Raw genomic sequence first — 15,304 nt, forward strand, 5'->3', positions numbered from 1 at the left:
CAGAATGGTGAATGAGCTGAAAGAGCTCATCACAAACAGCCCAGCCCCCTCTACTCCCACAGCTCTGATCTCTTCCACCTGACAAGAGACAAACTCCAAGTTTCTTTCACAAGTGCCAAATCCCCCAGGAAGGTGAACTCAAGCATGCACAAAGCATTAGCACTCCTGGTCTAACACATACTCACAACCAGAGTCCAACCAGCTTCCTGCTCCACTACTACTCCATATTCAGAACCCTTTATGCAATGACACCACTGCAGAACAAAGAGATACCCAAAACCACCCTCCTGCTCTCCCCACCAATAAACCTTTAAAGGCTCAGCAACACTGAAGACCAATTTTACACACACGCTCACCAAATTCTTCATGAGAGCCATGGGCAGGCATGGAAGCACTTGTGTCAGGGCTATGAAGAGGCTGGAATCTAATCTGCACATCCTGTAGGGCCCTAGAAAGAAACAAGCATCTCTGATCAGCTTAAGAACCACCAGGAGAAGACTTAAGGCATCATTAAAGCTCAGAAGATTTCTCTTCACCGAACTAATTCCCTTGGAAAATGCTTCAGTGTTTTCTGCCTGTCACAGAGGCAACAGAAGCTGATCCTCACTCAGCCATGTCACCCAGTTCTGCCACCCAGGGTATTCAAAGTGTTTCCCAGCACTTGTGTGTGAGCGTAACTCTGACATCACTCATGGCCATGGAAATACAATCTTGTCACACCACTCAGGGCTACCTCCTCTAAGGCTATACACACCCCAGCCAGAAATGTCTATGAGGCCAAGTAGTTTTTGTTATGAGCAAAAGAATTTAACTTAAATTTCTACAGGTCATGCAGGGTTTAGACAAACACAGACATCTGCACACACATACTTACTTGGTGTGAACACAGAAGAGTTTTATCAGCACACCTGCTGCTGATTCAACAGCCCCAGAGCCCTGAGCACCTTCTGGAAGGGAGACAGAGGTAAAATATGAAGTTGCAAGGAAACTACACACAAAGTACTACAAAAGCATCACAGCAGGATGAACTGACAGCAAATAACCAGCATAACACAGATTCTCTTTATCAATGATCTAGATGAGGGGATCAAGAGCACTCTCAGTAAATTTGCAGACAACTCCACAGGATCACAGAATATCCTGAGCTGGAAGGGACCCAAAATGATCACTGAGTCCAACCCCTGGCCCTGCACAGAACACCCCAAGAAATCACTGCATGTGCCTGGAAGAACTGTCCAAATGCTTCTTGAACTCAGACAGGCTCAGTGCTACAACCACTGCCCCAGGGCACCTGTTCCTGTGCCCAACCATCCCCTCTGGATGAACATTTTTTTCCTGATATCTAACAAAAGCCTCCACTGACTCAGCTTTATGCCATTTCCCTGAGTCCTGTCTCTGGTCATGAGATTGAAAAGATCAGTGCCTACCCCTTGTGAGGATGCTGGAAGACTGCTATGAGGTCTTCCCTCAGTCTCCTCCAGGCTGAACAGACCAAGTGATCTCAGCCACTCTCCATATAGCTTCCCCTTCACATCCTCATGGCCTTCTTTTGGACACTCTCTAACAGCTTAGTATCTTTTTTATATTGTGGTGCCCAAAACTGCACATGGGACTCAAGTTAAGGCTGCACCACTGCAGAGCAGAGCAAGACAATTCCCTCCCTTGACTGGCTGAGGATGCTGTGCACCACGTTAGGCAGGAGTGTTGATGTGCTGGAAAGAAGGAAGGGCCTACAGAGGGGTCTGGACAGGCTGGATTGATAGGCTGAGGCCAGTTGTGTGAGGTTCAACAAGGCCAAGTGCCTGGTGTCCTGTGCTTGGGTCACAATAATCCCCTGCAGCACTATGGGCTGAGCAGAGTGGCTGCAAAGCTGGCCGGTGGGAAAGGGCCTGTGGGTGCTGAGAGCAGCTTATAATGAGCCAGAATGTGCCAAAGTGGCCAAGATGGCCACTGGCATCCTGGCCTGTTTCAGCAACAGTGTGATCAGCAGCACCAGGGCAGTGACCAGGCCACACCTTGAATCCTGTGTTGCAATGCTCGACAACCCAGTTTAAGCCTGGTGAAGAAATTTTGCCTAACAACCAATCTAAACCTCATTGGGTGCAACCTGAAGCTGTGGCCTCTTGTCTTGTTATTTGGGAGAAGTGACCAGCCTTTCACAGGAAAGTCAGAACAAGCCAGGAAAGAAATCCTGACCACACAGCAGCCAAATTTTGTCACCTACCTACACTCAAGTTGTCAGTTTCCTCTTCTGCTGGGAGCACCTCGGTGTGCCGTAGCCGGCAGCGGCTCACGGCCTGGATGCCAAAGCTGAGCACTGGGTGGGTAAGGAGGAACTCTGAGATGGAGCTGAAGTAAGCCTTGCCCTCCTCCTGGTTCTGCATCAACTCCATCACATACAAGACCTGGAAATGGTAAATCGGAGCTTTCAGAGCAGACCATGCACATGTGTGGGGACTACAGAGTTGAGCATCCAAAACAGATTGGGAACAAGGCAGAGATCCAGGAATAAAGCCTGGATCTTGAAATTTGAAATGGAACACTCAAGGGAACCACAAGCACAATACTCTTAAGCGAGTCAGTGCTGATCAAGAACTCAATCCTGCCAAGCCAGACACAACTATCTCCAAATGAGAGTTTTACAAAGGGTGAGAAATAATCCTTCAGGCTCCTCAGGATAACTCAGCTGAATTGCTGCCCTTTTTCAACGAACAGTGAAATTGCTGAGTCAACTTCTGCATTTTTATCTATTAACATGCAAATCCCAGACCTAGGTAGCAGAACCAATCACACACAAGGGCAATTCTGCTTCAGCCACCATTTCCCACAGGCAGCAACAAAATGAACTACTTACTTTTCTCTGCACATCACTCAGTATCAGATATTCAGCAGAAAGGTCCAGGCAGACTTTCAGGCTGGGAAGAATACTCATGGAGCTGAAGATGTCAGGAGAAAAGCTACATATACAAATAAGAGGGAGGGGGTGCAGACAGCAAGGTAGATTAGCCCAACCAGCATGATTGCTATGAAAATGCAATAATTACCAGAACTCCCACGGAACCTTAAGGAGTTTACAGCCCTATTACAGTGCAACCACTCACTAGAACAGAAACTCCTTTGCTGAAATCAATGCTGACATCAGCTAAGAAAGCAGCTGGGGGATGGCAAGATAGGATCAAGTTATGGATTCTGAACACTGAAATGGAAGGTGACACTTAGTCATTACTCATCATGTTCCACATTCATAGGAGTACAAGAGTCAATGCTACAGATTTAAAACAAAAAATCCACCATATCAAAATAACCCTTCCACAAGTTTTGGACCTTCTGTAGTGTGAGGTGGAAAAAGCAGCACTTGGCTCTATGTCATTTCTTCTCATTTAGAGATGGAAAATCCTAAGTGGACTTAAGCATGCTTATGGTGAGAGAGGCCAGGATCCAGCAAAATAGAAAAATAAAATTAGAGAACCTAAGCTGAGTCAAGGGATGGATTAAAGCACAATTTCAATTTCTGGACCTACATGGCTCAACATTTAAGCCTTAATAGTAATAATAATTTCTTAAGCTCTATCAACACAGCAGCTTCTCAAAATTTAAATAGAAAAAGCACTAATAGGAAAAGATCCTAGATTGGTTATTGAGTATCTAAAATTTCCAGAGAAGAAAACACTCAAGGTGTGCAGATCTGTTGTGCAATCTCCCCTCATGCTACAGCTATGTCTATGCTTTACAGAACATAGCAAAGCAAAGATGTTGGTAACACAAATAACAGAAGTATAAAGATCCCTGGCCTTGCCTAAGCTTGACCTGACAGTCTGCCAGAGCTGAGAGCTTCCAACAACAGATCAGGCAAAGGAGTAGAATCCATGGGACAGCAGGGATCACCTCTGCAAATTCAGTACCCTTAAATCCCAGCCTTCAGGGGCATCCAGGCACACGTACCGAACAGTCTGCAAACAGGTCCAAGACACCGTGCACCACATCTTCAGCTCTCTGTTCTGATCGGCTCCTGTGATGAGAAACCTCCAGAAGGGAACTCTGTAGGCACAACAGATCCAAATTCTCTTAAAGAAGATTGATCTTTCCCAGAAAAGCTCCTCACAAGCTGCCCATGGCTGATTTTGCCCAACCATGGCTTAGAATTCCCAGAAAGTTTCTGCTCTGAGGCAGACTAGAAACCACTACACCTCTCAGAAACCTTAAAGCCATAACTGAAGAAACAATAACAAGAAAAGCTGTATTTTCAGCAATGGGCAGTTGAAATCTGGAGGACTATCACGCCATTTAAGATTGACCATACCACAAACCTGAGAGGACTCAGGTTTTTCTAAATTCTCAATTTAGAATTCTCATTACTTTCATGGAATTGGCACTATGATTAAGGTCACTTTAGGTTGTGCTTCAGAGTCTCATTTATTTCTCCACCACTAGAAAACTGACTACAAAGATGACAGGACTTGTTCTTGCCACAAAGCTAAAAATTTAAAGAATGATTCAGTTACAAGGAACTTTCAAGGCAAGGCAGAGTAAGAAAACAATGCTGAACTTCAATACTTCAAGCACAGGATTAGGGACTTACTCTGGGTCTTGTTTTTTATGGTTGTCACAAAAGAGCAGGCAGGAAAGAGGCCTACCATCATGGGGTTTCCACTCATGAAGACACCTGGGAATAAATCAGAGAAAACAGCCAAGTGTGAAGGGAGTGGTAAATGAGGAGAATGCTGAACACACAACTCCTTGTCCAGAAGCCACAAATGATTACTGACTTGTAGCTCTCCTTATATAAAATAAGGAGATCACACAGACAAATATTGTTACCAATAAATAAATAAAATCCCATGGTGCCATTTGGTCTGGTGTCTTTACAAAAATACAAAGCAAAAAGAAGTCAACATTGAGAAGAACAGCTCAGAGCAGCTTCCTGCATGTACGTAGACAGTGCAAAAGAGTTTGACTACAGCTTGTGCAAAGCACAGAACTCCTCTTTCCAGATACAGCTCTCTGCTTTTTTCATAAGTCTATGATTTTCAGTGATGCATTTTTTCAGCAACAAATTACAAACACTTATGCTGTATTTTTATAATGTCCTGAGAACTGCCATCACAGATAATTCTGTATCAAGGAAATTCTCCCATAGAAAATGCTGCTCTCTGTTCCAAGATCCTTCACTTCCCAATTCTCCAGTTACCTTGGCTCATCCTGTCCCTCAATATAGATCTGCCAGAATTTTACAAAACCGTCATGGCTTGCTGTGGCCAACACAGTTCCATCTGGAGAAAGTGCTCCCTCACTCAGGCACTACACAGAGGGGGGGAAAAGAGACACAGAAAAGTAATTTAATAGCTTTTCTTACTTTACAAGAAGAAAAGGCTCTATCTTCAAGAATTTGACTAACAATCTGATAGTAGAGAAGACCAGAGTGATTTCTAACAGAAACTGGTAGCTTCTAACGTTAAGCCTTTTAACCCTTCACAGAACAATTGACAGGCACCCTCCTTCTTGGTAATAATAAACTATCACCTTTTCCAGACAGCAAATTCAAGTACAAGGGATTCTGTTGCCACTGATCTTCCTGTTATTCATGTTATGAATAGAGCTCATTTTGGTTTGGGGTCTTCTGGCTTTTCACAATCATAATTGCCTCACAACTGTTTTTTTTACAGCCAACAGTCCCACGAACTGCAGCTCCTGAGACACTATAACCCAAAGAAAACCCGAAGAAAACAAAAAACCCCAGGTTTGTACCGTGCTGTGGCCTTTCACAACAATGAAACCTTCTTTGATATCAGGCACTTCCACCGGCCAGGAGCTGTTGTTGGTTCGGATGATGTCCAAGTCCCACACCTCTGCCTGGAAAACAAACATGCAGACACACAGGTTTATTTTTATAACCACTGGCTTGATCCAGAGAGCTTCCTAGATCCTTATCTTATGGCCTGATATGCCAGCCCAATGGAAGTGTGTGACATACACCTTCCCATTTCCACACAATTTGGCCATTCAGTGCTTTCCTGGCACTGTACACAACACAGGGAATTGGCATTTGTAGCTGCTGCCCACCAAGCCCCTCCCTCGGGTACTGTCTCAGCCTGAACAGACAATTGATGTCTCTGTTTCAAGTGGCCCTTGGCATTTGATGGTGAGCAGAAGTTCCCTTTCCATCCTCCTGAGGCCCAGAGAATGATCTCTCCTGGGAAGAGAGGAGTCCAACATCTTACAGGAGGATCCCCAACATGGACTAGACAGGGGCCTTTACAACTTCATTGCAAACTCAGCTCTTTCCTCCATTAAATTCTCTCCTAGTGATAAATTAGGGCAACGTTTCCAAAGCAGTTTCCTTACCCTGTCCTCATGCAACAACGCCAAGGTCTGACTCCCCTCCTCGCTGCTCTCCTCGTTATCGTCGGGGATGAAGGGGCACCAGATGATTCTCCGGAAGGTGTTCAGGGGGGTATTGTCAGGTCGCTTGATGTTAACCAAGATCTCCTCTCTGATCAAGGGTTAAGAAATTTAACATTCTGGCTCTGCTACTAATGCCCAGCAATAATCTGTTCAGGCTTGGTCTGCTGCTTTAATACTGTTAAACCTCAAGGGTTTTTGGGCCATCGATTCAAACAGGAAGCAGGTAAAGGGATTCTGCTGAGAAAGCAGCCAAGCCAGAGTTTCCTCACTGACAGAAGAGATTCAGCTTACAAAAGTTTATAGGTTCTCACAATTTTCTCTTGCAGCCTGCAGTGACAGGATAAGCACAACAGGGGCACACAGTCATGTCTGAATGTGCAATCCATCGGACAGCTAATGATTAGATCATTCTTTAGCATTGCAACACTACCAGGGAAAGACAGAAGAGCTACCAGACTGCCCCCAGCTGAGTGCTCGAGTGCACCACCTTTGCTCCAGTTGCTTTTGAAATGATGGTGCACAATTAAAATTAAAAGGCTACACTCTGAGGTGACATACCTCACACGTTTCCCAGAAGCACTGAGCAATCACTCCTAGCAATTAAAAGGAAAATATTTAGGGTAATGAACACTGAAAATAAATTTCAGGGCCACTAAAAGGATGACAGGTTTGGAAGGAAGATAGTGAGTGGATGGGACGTATTACATCCTCTTCCCTAGAGGAGTAACTCAGGAAAGGAGGTAGAACCAGACAAGGCAAACCTCTGTCACACTCTTGAGGTGACACTGCCCATGCTCAAGGCCAGCTGCTACAGACTGCCATTTCTCACTGTCTACTTTGCCTGGACCAGGAGCACTGAGGTGCTCCTAGAATTTCAAGCAATGCAATATCAAGTAATGACTGTGCTGAATGCAGGTAAAAGTTGACAGATTTGACACTCTGTAAGGGGCACAACTATGAATCTTTACCCTGCAAGCTGCTATTCTGCAAAGGCTACAAAATCAAAGGGTAATGTTGGGGTTGCATTCATATCTAATCATTACACAGAGGCTGACAGGAGGTGTATTTGGACAAGATACTGGATTTTTTCTTTATCCATGGCCAGGCGCCAGACAAAGAGGTTGCCAGCCTCGTCCAGGCAGGCCAGCTGGTTGGAGTTGAGGTGAGCAAAGGCCAGGTCTGCCACACCTCCCGTGAATCCCTTCAGCAAGGTCCGCTCAGCAGTGCTGACACTCAACACCCGCACCATGGCCGAGCCATTGCTGGCAGCTGTGAGACACACAGAGGGAGAAGTCACCATTCATGTCTGTGATTTCTCTGCATAATTCTCATAAACTTCCCATAACTCTTATAAACGTCTCATAATTCCCAGGATTACCCTCATTAAAGATGCTGCAATTAAACACCAGGCCTAAACCTTCATCCTGAGCTTGCCACGCTTCCAAAGCCGACCTCCAGTGACAGTGAATTAATTTTATTAGCAATTTAATTTTCAGTTACTGGAGAAAAGGAGTCACTGAGAGGCAGATAGCTCAGATACACGTTCTGTAAGGGGAAGCAAAAGGCATGAGCATTCACCCTGCAGAAAGCACTGCTTTTTGGCTTGCATGACTGAAAAGAAGATGCTTCAGAACATTAGCACACTAAGCTAAGTTTCCAGCTTCGCCTTTTCAGACAGACACCAATCACTACAAAGCAGGCAGTCTTACAGAGATCATGGTGCTTTCACTTCCCGATGCCCACACCAGCCCTAGCAAACCACTCAGCTTCCCAGTGTTACTACACCCAAGCTTTTAAAATACTTTTAAAAGGGTGAGACATCCTTAAGCTACTCTAAAATAACCTCAGCTAGGAAAAAACACAAGAGCAGAGTAGCAGGTTTCAACAAAGACCAGATAAACTGGTGTAAGAACTGAGAACAAAGAGACACAGACAGTGTTTTTCTATGAGAGCAGAAAGAGACACTATAGATAACTATCTGTTCATTTCATAGAACTCTTAAGGTTGGAAAACACCTTTAAGATCATCAGGTCCAACCAGCACAACCCTCATGTTCACCACTAAACCACCATGTCCCCAAGTGCCATATCTATGTGTTTTTTGAACACTTCCAGGAATGGTAACCTCACCACTTCCCTGAGCAGGGCAGTTTCCAACATTTTAATTTCTCCTAATATATAATTTAAACCTTCCCTGGCACAACTTGAGACTGTTTCCTCTCATCCTGCCACTTTCTTTCCCATCTGCTGTGAAACAATCTTTCCCTGTGTTGTTCTGCCTTCCTCTCTCTATTCCACAAAGCACCGCAGCTGCATTGCTCTTTGGATCCTCAAAATTGAGCGTTAAACTCAAGTCTAAATTTATGCAAGCAAATCCATCACAAACACTTATCTGCTCAAATTACTATGTGGCTGTTTCTGTGCTTTGCTACAGAGCAGTTTGTTTGCTGCAGAAATATTTAATCAGAGGAGGAATATGAACATCAGCTCTCCAGTAAAACCAATGTAGTCCTTCAGCTTTTCCTACATCCCCACTGAGTCCTTCTCTTTTATTTCTAACTCTCCCACATAACAAACTCTTCTCTCCACCATTGCTTATATTCCCTCTACAACAGCACTCTGACCTGAGTATTGCATGGTATGTTTCAATTAGTGCCAGTTGTTCTGATTGTTGATATTGATTCTGATATTGTTCTGATGCAAACTCTGCCTTTCTTAATGATACACACAGCAAAAGAATACAAATCACATCCAAGACAAGAGGGTAACTCACCTCTAATGGCATAAGCCAGGTAAGAGTTTGAAACAGCTATCAGATTGCCATAATAGTACTTCTGCTCCCAGTCATATCTAGCAACAGGCTGTATTTTCACCTGTTCAGGAGAAAGAACACAAAACATGAGAAATGTCTGGAATTATCTTTTCCATCTTTGCAGTCCCTTAGTTTGCTGCATACTAAGGAACAAACTGGAACAGAAAATGGAAAAACACAAAAGGGAAAATTAAGGAACAAAGTGGAAAAGGGCTGAGTGGATCAAGACCAGATGTCTCTCTCCTAATCATCAGCACTTGTTCTGAGCATGGCTTAGTTTTCTTCTCAGCACCAGCTCTAATTTCAGCATATTGGTTCTTGCAGCTCTGACCTAGTCAGACCTCTCTGCAGGACTGATGCCAGCAAAACAGCCAGGGAAACCCTCCCTTCAGGGTGCAGGGAGGAAACAACCAGCAGAAAAATCATGTTTGTGGAGAAAGGACACTTTCCCAGGAACCTACAGCTTAGATCATGAACTTCTGAAAATGAGAAGATAACTCAGCCAGACTCTGGAGTAACAGAAACAATCAGTTACAAGATAGTGCTCCAACTTTTTTCTCCTTGTTAAAGTCTTTGACAAACTTCTACCTAATTACAAGCTCATATGACATAAGAAAGAAGATACTTATTTCTGTTTAAAAATATTCAAGCATGAGCTGATGTGACTAAAAAAGAGACAGACCAGGCTTTCTCTTGCTCCTTACCTTGTTACTCCCTCTGGCCTTACTGGTGATGCTGGAATCACTGCTGGCCACTACCTCCACGTCTTTTGCTGATATCACTAAGCATGTAGAGCTGTCATCACCAGAAAGACAGCTTTGAAAAAAAGAAAAGGGGGGAAAAATCAGACAGGACTCACAGCAACAGAATATTCAACACTTTATGTTAAATTTTAATAGCAACACAGCAGGATTTGTGCATCTAAGTGTTTGAGCTGAACAAGTGAAGACAGAAACTCTCAGCTGAGTCTCCCTTCCCTGTGTGTCACAGGTTTGAGAGAGTAAAACATCTGCTTTGTTCAGCCTAAAAACCTTCATTTCACTTGAGCACAGACCTACATTTGATTCACCTCCCCAGCACTGGAAGGCATGAAGAAACCAAAACCAACCAGCTGAACATCATCAACAAAACAGTGCACACTGCTCGCGGTTCTCTCCTCTTTCAAAACCATGAGAGAACCCAAGCAGAAGCTACTTCCATGAGCTCTACAACACCTCAGGAGACTTGGGTCCCTGAAGGAGTCCTGCTGGACAGGGGAACCACAAGTTTCAACCAGAGCCCTCATGATTTACATTCCTTCTGACCTGCAATTTTCACCATGGAAATGTTGTCCTGTTTCCCTTCTCTGAACAACTTTGCAGGTATTCTTCAGTTCCTGAGATGCAAGGATGGCAGAGTCCATGCACCAGCCTCACAAAAGCTACAAAAGCTCTAACCAAGAGCACTGGCTCACAACTGCCATGTGAACTGAACATAAAATCCATTGTCAGATGCCCAGCACGCATCTCCACGCTCCAGAGAATCAAATTTGAGCTGTTTACTACTCACTCTCAGCATTTCTTTGACAAAACTTACATGACTTGTTTCTCCTGCAGGGCTCCTAGGGAGATGCTGCGATGCACTGGCTTGGCCAAAGCAGGTCCATCTCCGCTCCCAAGGGGGTCAGGCACCAGCAGCCCATTCAGGTCCCCGTTGTACGAATTCGACGGTCTCTGGTTCTCATTCACTGCACCTGAGGAAAAGCAAGACCAGCTGTGCCCAACGTGCATTTAAAAGAAACAGCACTGTGTGAAATACACCACCTGCAGGTGCTTTTTGCCAGCCTCTCTTGGTCTGTCAGGTAGAATAAGCTGAACTGGTTAGGAGAAGTGCTCTACAAAAAGGATGTGTAAGAGACCTCCCGTGTGATGACAAACTCACCATCACATATCTGAGTGAAATTTTTTCCTTCACAAGCAAATCAGGGAAACTCTGAAGAGTGTGTTTCAAGGAACTTAACCTGGCTCAGGGAGCAAATAGCTTTAGATCAGAAAGACTGAACTGGTAATTCAGATTTACTGAATCAAGTGCCAGACCAAAAGGTTCTTGATAAGTCACTTCTAACCCTCAGGCCTGCAGAGAGACCTCTGAAGTCCAGCAGTGCCAGGATCAGCTGCAACATTTGGGGCTGGCTGGAAACAATACATTTGTTACTTTCCAAAACCTGCTTCTGATTGTGAGACCTCAAAGTCCAGGTGTTTAAGTAATTTTCCTAGGAAACTCTGCAGCTGTGCATTTGGGATTCCCATATTTTTCCCTTGGTTGAACAATCACAGAGAAGTTTACAGCACTCAAATTTTGTGTAAAGCAGCCATTTGTTCAGAGCCCCAGCTGTGCTTTGAAGAGTGTGTATGGCCTGACTTTGCACATCTGGCCTTGCACAAACTGCCTGGTGGCTTCCATGCCTTCTGAAGGCTTTAGGAGGGACAGACATAAGAGTCTTCACAGGGTGAAGGAGACTCTTCTTCACTAGCAAGGCAAATATTTGCCAAACCCTGTAGGAGAGCAAGGCCCCCCACCTGCACCCCCACATCAGCACACCAAGGAAAAGCCGCCTGTCTCAGCGAATCCTCGCTGGAAATTTTCACGGGTTTTGAAACCCGAAATTTCGTATACTGTTGCCAGGTAACAACTGCTGCTGAGCTCCTGCAAAATGGCTGCTCCTAGGACCAGAACTCCCCATCACTGGCACATGGAACAAACCTAAACATAACTGTGGGCAAGAGGCAGATCCTTCCGAAGTGAGAAAACCTTTCTGCTACTGAATAGGCTTCAAGAGATCAGGGTGAGTGCTGCTGCCTAAAACACAACTGCAATTATTCATTTGCCAGAAGGGTATTTTAAGCTTGCCTGTTTATGAAGAGTCATTATGGACACAGAAATGTGCAGTGACAGGGTACCCCGATGCAGGGACAATTTGGGCACTCACCTCAGAGTAGAAAAAGCAGCAGCACTCACACAGCACAAGGAAATTCAGGCAAGGGAGTGTGATCCAGCACCTCCCACTGGTGCTGTGTTTGCTGTCACAGGATTAAGATGTGCCCCTTATTCCTACAGCATATGGTGGGTGCTTGTCCAGTTGCAGCTACTTACACTGACAGCACTTGATCCTTTGTGACCAAAGGCAGAAAATATTCCCTACAGAAAAAGCATCCAGTCTCCCAGAGAAAGATGATATGTGCTTTGCCCTTTTGCAGCCACAGCAAAGTCTCATGTAAGTACTGCTGCTCTTTTACACACAGCAGGACAGTGATGTTTGCTCCATGGGAAAAAGGAAGGAGGAAACACTCCCCAGAGGCTGATGGGCCCAACATCAGCTCACCCAAGTTCAGGAAGGGGCATAGCTCAGTCTGTGTTAGTGGAAGCCAGACAAGCACAGGTGCTGCCTGTGCACAATCCTGGAGGCATAGAAGAAGGGAAGAGGCTCTATTTAGCAAGAACATGAACTAAACCAAAAGGTTAAGCCAGACTGGTAGATCGAGGTCTCAAAGGGAAAGAAGAGTGTTTGTATTCATTACCTTTTCAAAGAACAGGAGAAGTAAGAGCTGAGACTGAACTCTTCCTTCTCCCACCATCAGCTGCACCAGGAGAAGCCAGCCTGTACTGAACACTGCCCTGATACACCATGAGCAGGGTGAGCCCACATAACACCTGCTTAGCAGCAGAGATCTCTGCAGGATAGAAGGATCCTGCCCAGCACCAGCAGGGATGCTCCTCCTCACTGACAGCCTGTCCCCACATCCCAGCAGGCAGGTCCATGCTTTGGCAACAGCTACTGAAGCACTGGATGAAGTTTGCCAAAACAGGGAGAAACTGTGTCAAGAGAGACAGACTGGGTAGTGGATTACATTTTCACAATCACCAAGCCCAGCATAATTTAAAAAGTATTGTGACAGCTGTAAACTCTTTAGAGCAGGGATTGTTTCTTGCCACCTGCCTGGACAGGACCTAGAGGAACACAACACTGCTCACAGCTACCTGCACCTGGTACTGCAAAACTTGAGGGCTCCCCTATTCCTCTCCCCTGGCATCTTAACAGGAGTTTCAGAGACTTTCAGCTAACATGTGCACTCTTCTTCTTCCCCTTATTATGTCAGTCTTTTCAAGTTTATTTGCTGTTACCCAGGCAGTGATTTCTGCTGAGAAGCACCACAGGTTCCTTCTGTGAACTTCCTGCCCACTTGCTCCTTCTCCTCTCAAGTGCCTCCTTGTGCACTGGAGCTGAGAGAGAAGGTAAAAAGGGAATGAACAGGAAAGAAGAATGAAAGAAATAAGCCATACTCTGTCAATAACTCCTTGACTTCAACCAGCAGGAGAAACTGCTTCAGGAGAAAGTCGAGCCACCTTGAGCAACAACTCCAACCATTTCTCAACCACAACATATCCTTTCAGTTCAGAAACTGCTTGTGAAATGAGTGTTCCCCATCCCTGCACTGAGCTCTCCTTCCAGTCTTCCAAGTACAGTGCTGGACTACAAACAAAAAATGTATTTTTCTTGTAAGAATTAGAATTCAGGAACATGCTAGCACTGCAGAAACCACAGAAACTATTCCAATTAATGAGAAGATTCTCTAAGGGTAGTAGAGCTAATGAAGCTGCCTTCCTGTAGATTTATTCCATCACCTCACAGGCCTCTACAGCCCTCCACAACCATCCCACACCCACCCTCTCTTCCTTTTGGCCAAGCAAAAGGCAGCACACATGGCAGTTGCTTTGGAGGTAGCACATTCCTGCTGAGTCTCAGGACATTTTGAAGTTATATTATTCCTGCCCAGCCTTCCCCTTGAAAGGAGCACAAGAGGGGCATAATTCCATCCTCTATCCAGAGGCTAAGATACTTTTGCAAAGCATTCATGTCTCAGCCTCCTTCAGAGTGTTTTACCTCAGCACACTTGACTGAAACACCACCGCAGGTTCAAGAATGGAGATGAGAGAGAGCTGAAGCTCCAGGAGAGTGGGAACACTATCCAGATGACTCCTGAGCCCGCTGCTGATACTCCTATGGGCAGAAGGGAGCCCGCTGAACTCTGAGCAGAGAGGTATGATAGTTCAGAGCACAGGGAGAAGACCCACAACCACTTCAGAAGAGATATTTGTATCCCATTTCACGTACAAATAAGGAGAGTGAAAAGTTCCTGTAAACGGGGAACCTGGCGCTGATCTCGGAGCAGCCGACCAGCCCCTTCCACTCAGCCCAGAGAGACGCCTGGGAAACACTCCAAATGCTCCTGGGAAGGGGGGACACTCGTGTCACGGAGGTCGGTGCTGTTCAGCTCTCAGCAGCAGCGCCTCTCAGCTGAATGGAGCCCCGAGACCGCCGCAGCAGCGAGCTCTGGGGCCGGCCTGCTCTCGCTCTGCCCAGCGCCACCAACCCTCTCCCTCCAGGCTGGTCCCCAGCCCGGGGGCTCCTCTTCTCCTCACCGACCGCTCCGCACCGCGCCGCCGGCTCCGAGCTGTGCGGGGAGCGAGGCAGTGCCGAGCGGGCCCCCTGGCCCCGGGCGGGTCCGAGGGCGCTGCCAGGCGCCCCGAGGCGAAGCGGTCCCGGCCGGGCCCCGAGCGCGACCGCTGACAACCGGCGGGGCAGCGGCGCAACGGGCGAGGGGCTCCCGCGGCGCGGCCCGAGACAAGGCCCCGCCCGGCCTGGCCCGGCGGCCTCTCGCGCACCCCCCGTCCCCGCTCCTCACCTCCCGGCCGGTCCAGCTTGAGGATGTCCCGCAGGTGCTGGGTGGCGTCCTCGATGTCGATGCTGGAGCAGGAGGCCATGGGGCCCGGCGCGCCGCCCGCCCGCGCCGCCGCCACCGCGCTGCCCGGCCCGGCCCCGCCGCCCGCGCTTCCGCCTCCGGCCCGGCCCTGCGAGCGCCGGGCGGAAACCGCCGCCCGAACGGAGCGTTCCCGGCGCGGCGGGGGCGGAGCCGGGAGCGGCGGGACCGGGCGGGGCCGGGCCGGGCAGCGCGGCCCGGGGATCCCCCGCTGCCCCCATCCACCCCCGCCACCGCCAGGTTGGGGACAGCTGCCCTGGGCAGCCCCGCACACACCGGCTCCCGCCGAACGC

At 47.0% G+C, this 15,304-nt stretch overlaps 1 protein-coding gene across 1 annotated transcript in view; it reads right to left on the reverse strand.

The window, feature by feature from the left end:
- EDC4 (enhancer of mRNA decapping 4) overlaps nt 1-15,089 on the reverse strand; it is a 30,995-nt gene extending 15,906 nt beyond the window's left edge. Inside the window, exons 1-14 of the mRNA XM_050978970.1 lie at nt 14,937-15,089; nt 10,789-10,945; nt 9,918-10,029; nt 9,175-9,274; nt 7,482-7,671; nt 6,343-6,490; nt 5,746-5,850; nt 5,189-5,298; nt 4,580-4,663; nt 3,943-4,038; nt 2,855-2,957; nt 2,225-2,405; nt 875-947; nt 357-448 (exon numbers count right to left, since the gene is read on the reverse strand). Of these exons, the coding sequence (XP_050834927.1) occupies nt 357-448; nt 875-947; nt 2,225-2,405; nt 2,855-2,957; nt 3,943-4,038; nt 4,580-4,663; nt 5,189-5,298; nt 5,746-5,850; nt 6,343-6,490; nt 7,482-7,671; nt 9,175-9,274; nt 9,918-10,029; nt 10,789-10,945; nt 14,937-15,015 (1,630 nt within the window). The 5' untranslated portion in view covers nt 15,016-15,089. The remainder of the gene's footprint in view (nt 1-356; nt 449-874; nt 948-2,224; nt 2,406-2,854; nt 2,958-3,942; nt 4,039-4,579; nt 4,664-5,188; nt 5,299-5,745; nt 5,851-6,342; nt 6,491-7,481; nt 7,672-9,174; nt 9,275-9,917; nt 10,030-10,788; nt 10,946-14,936) is intronic.
- Between the last annotated feature and the right edge of the window lie 215 nt (nt 15,090-15,304).

Source organism: Serinus canaria, chromosome 11, assembly GCF_022539315.1.
Source record: "Serinus canaria isolate serCan28SL12 chromosome 11, serCan2020, whole genome shotgun sequence".
Lineage (NCBI taxonomy): Eukaryota > Metazoa > Chordata > Aves > Passeriformes > Fringillidae > Serinus > Serinus canaria.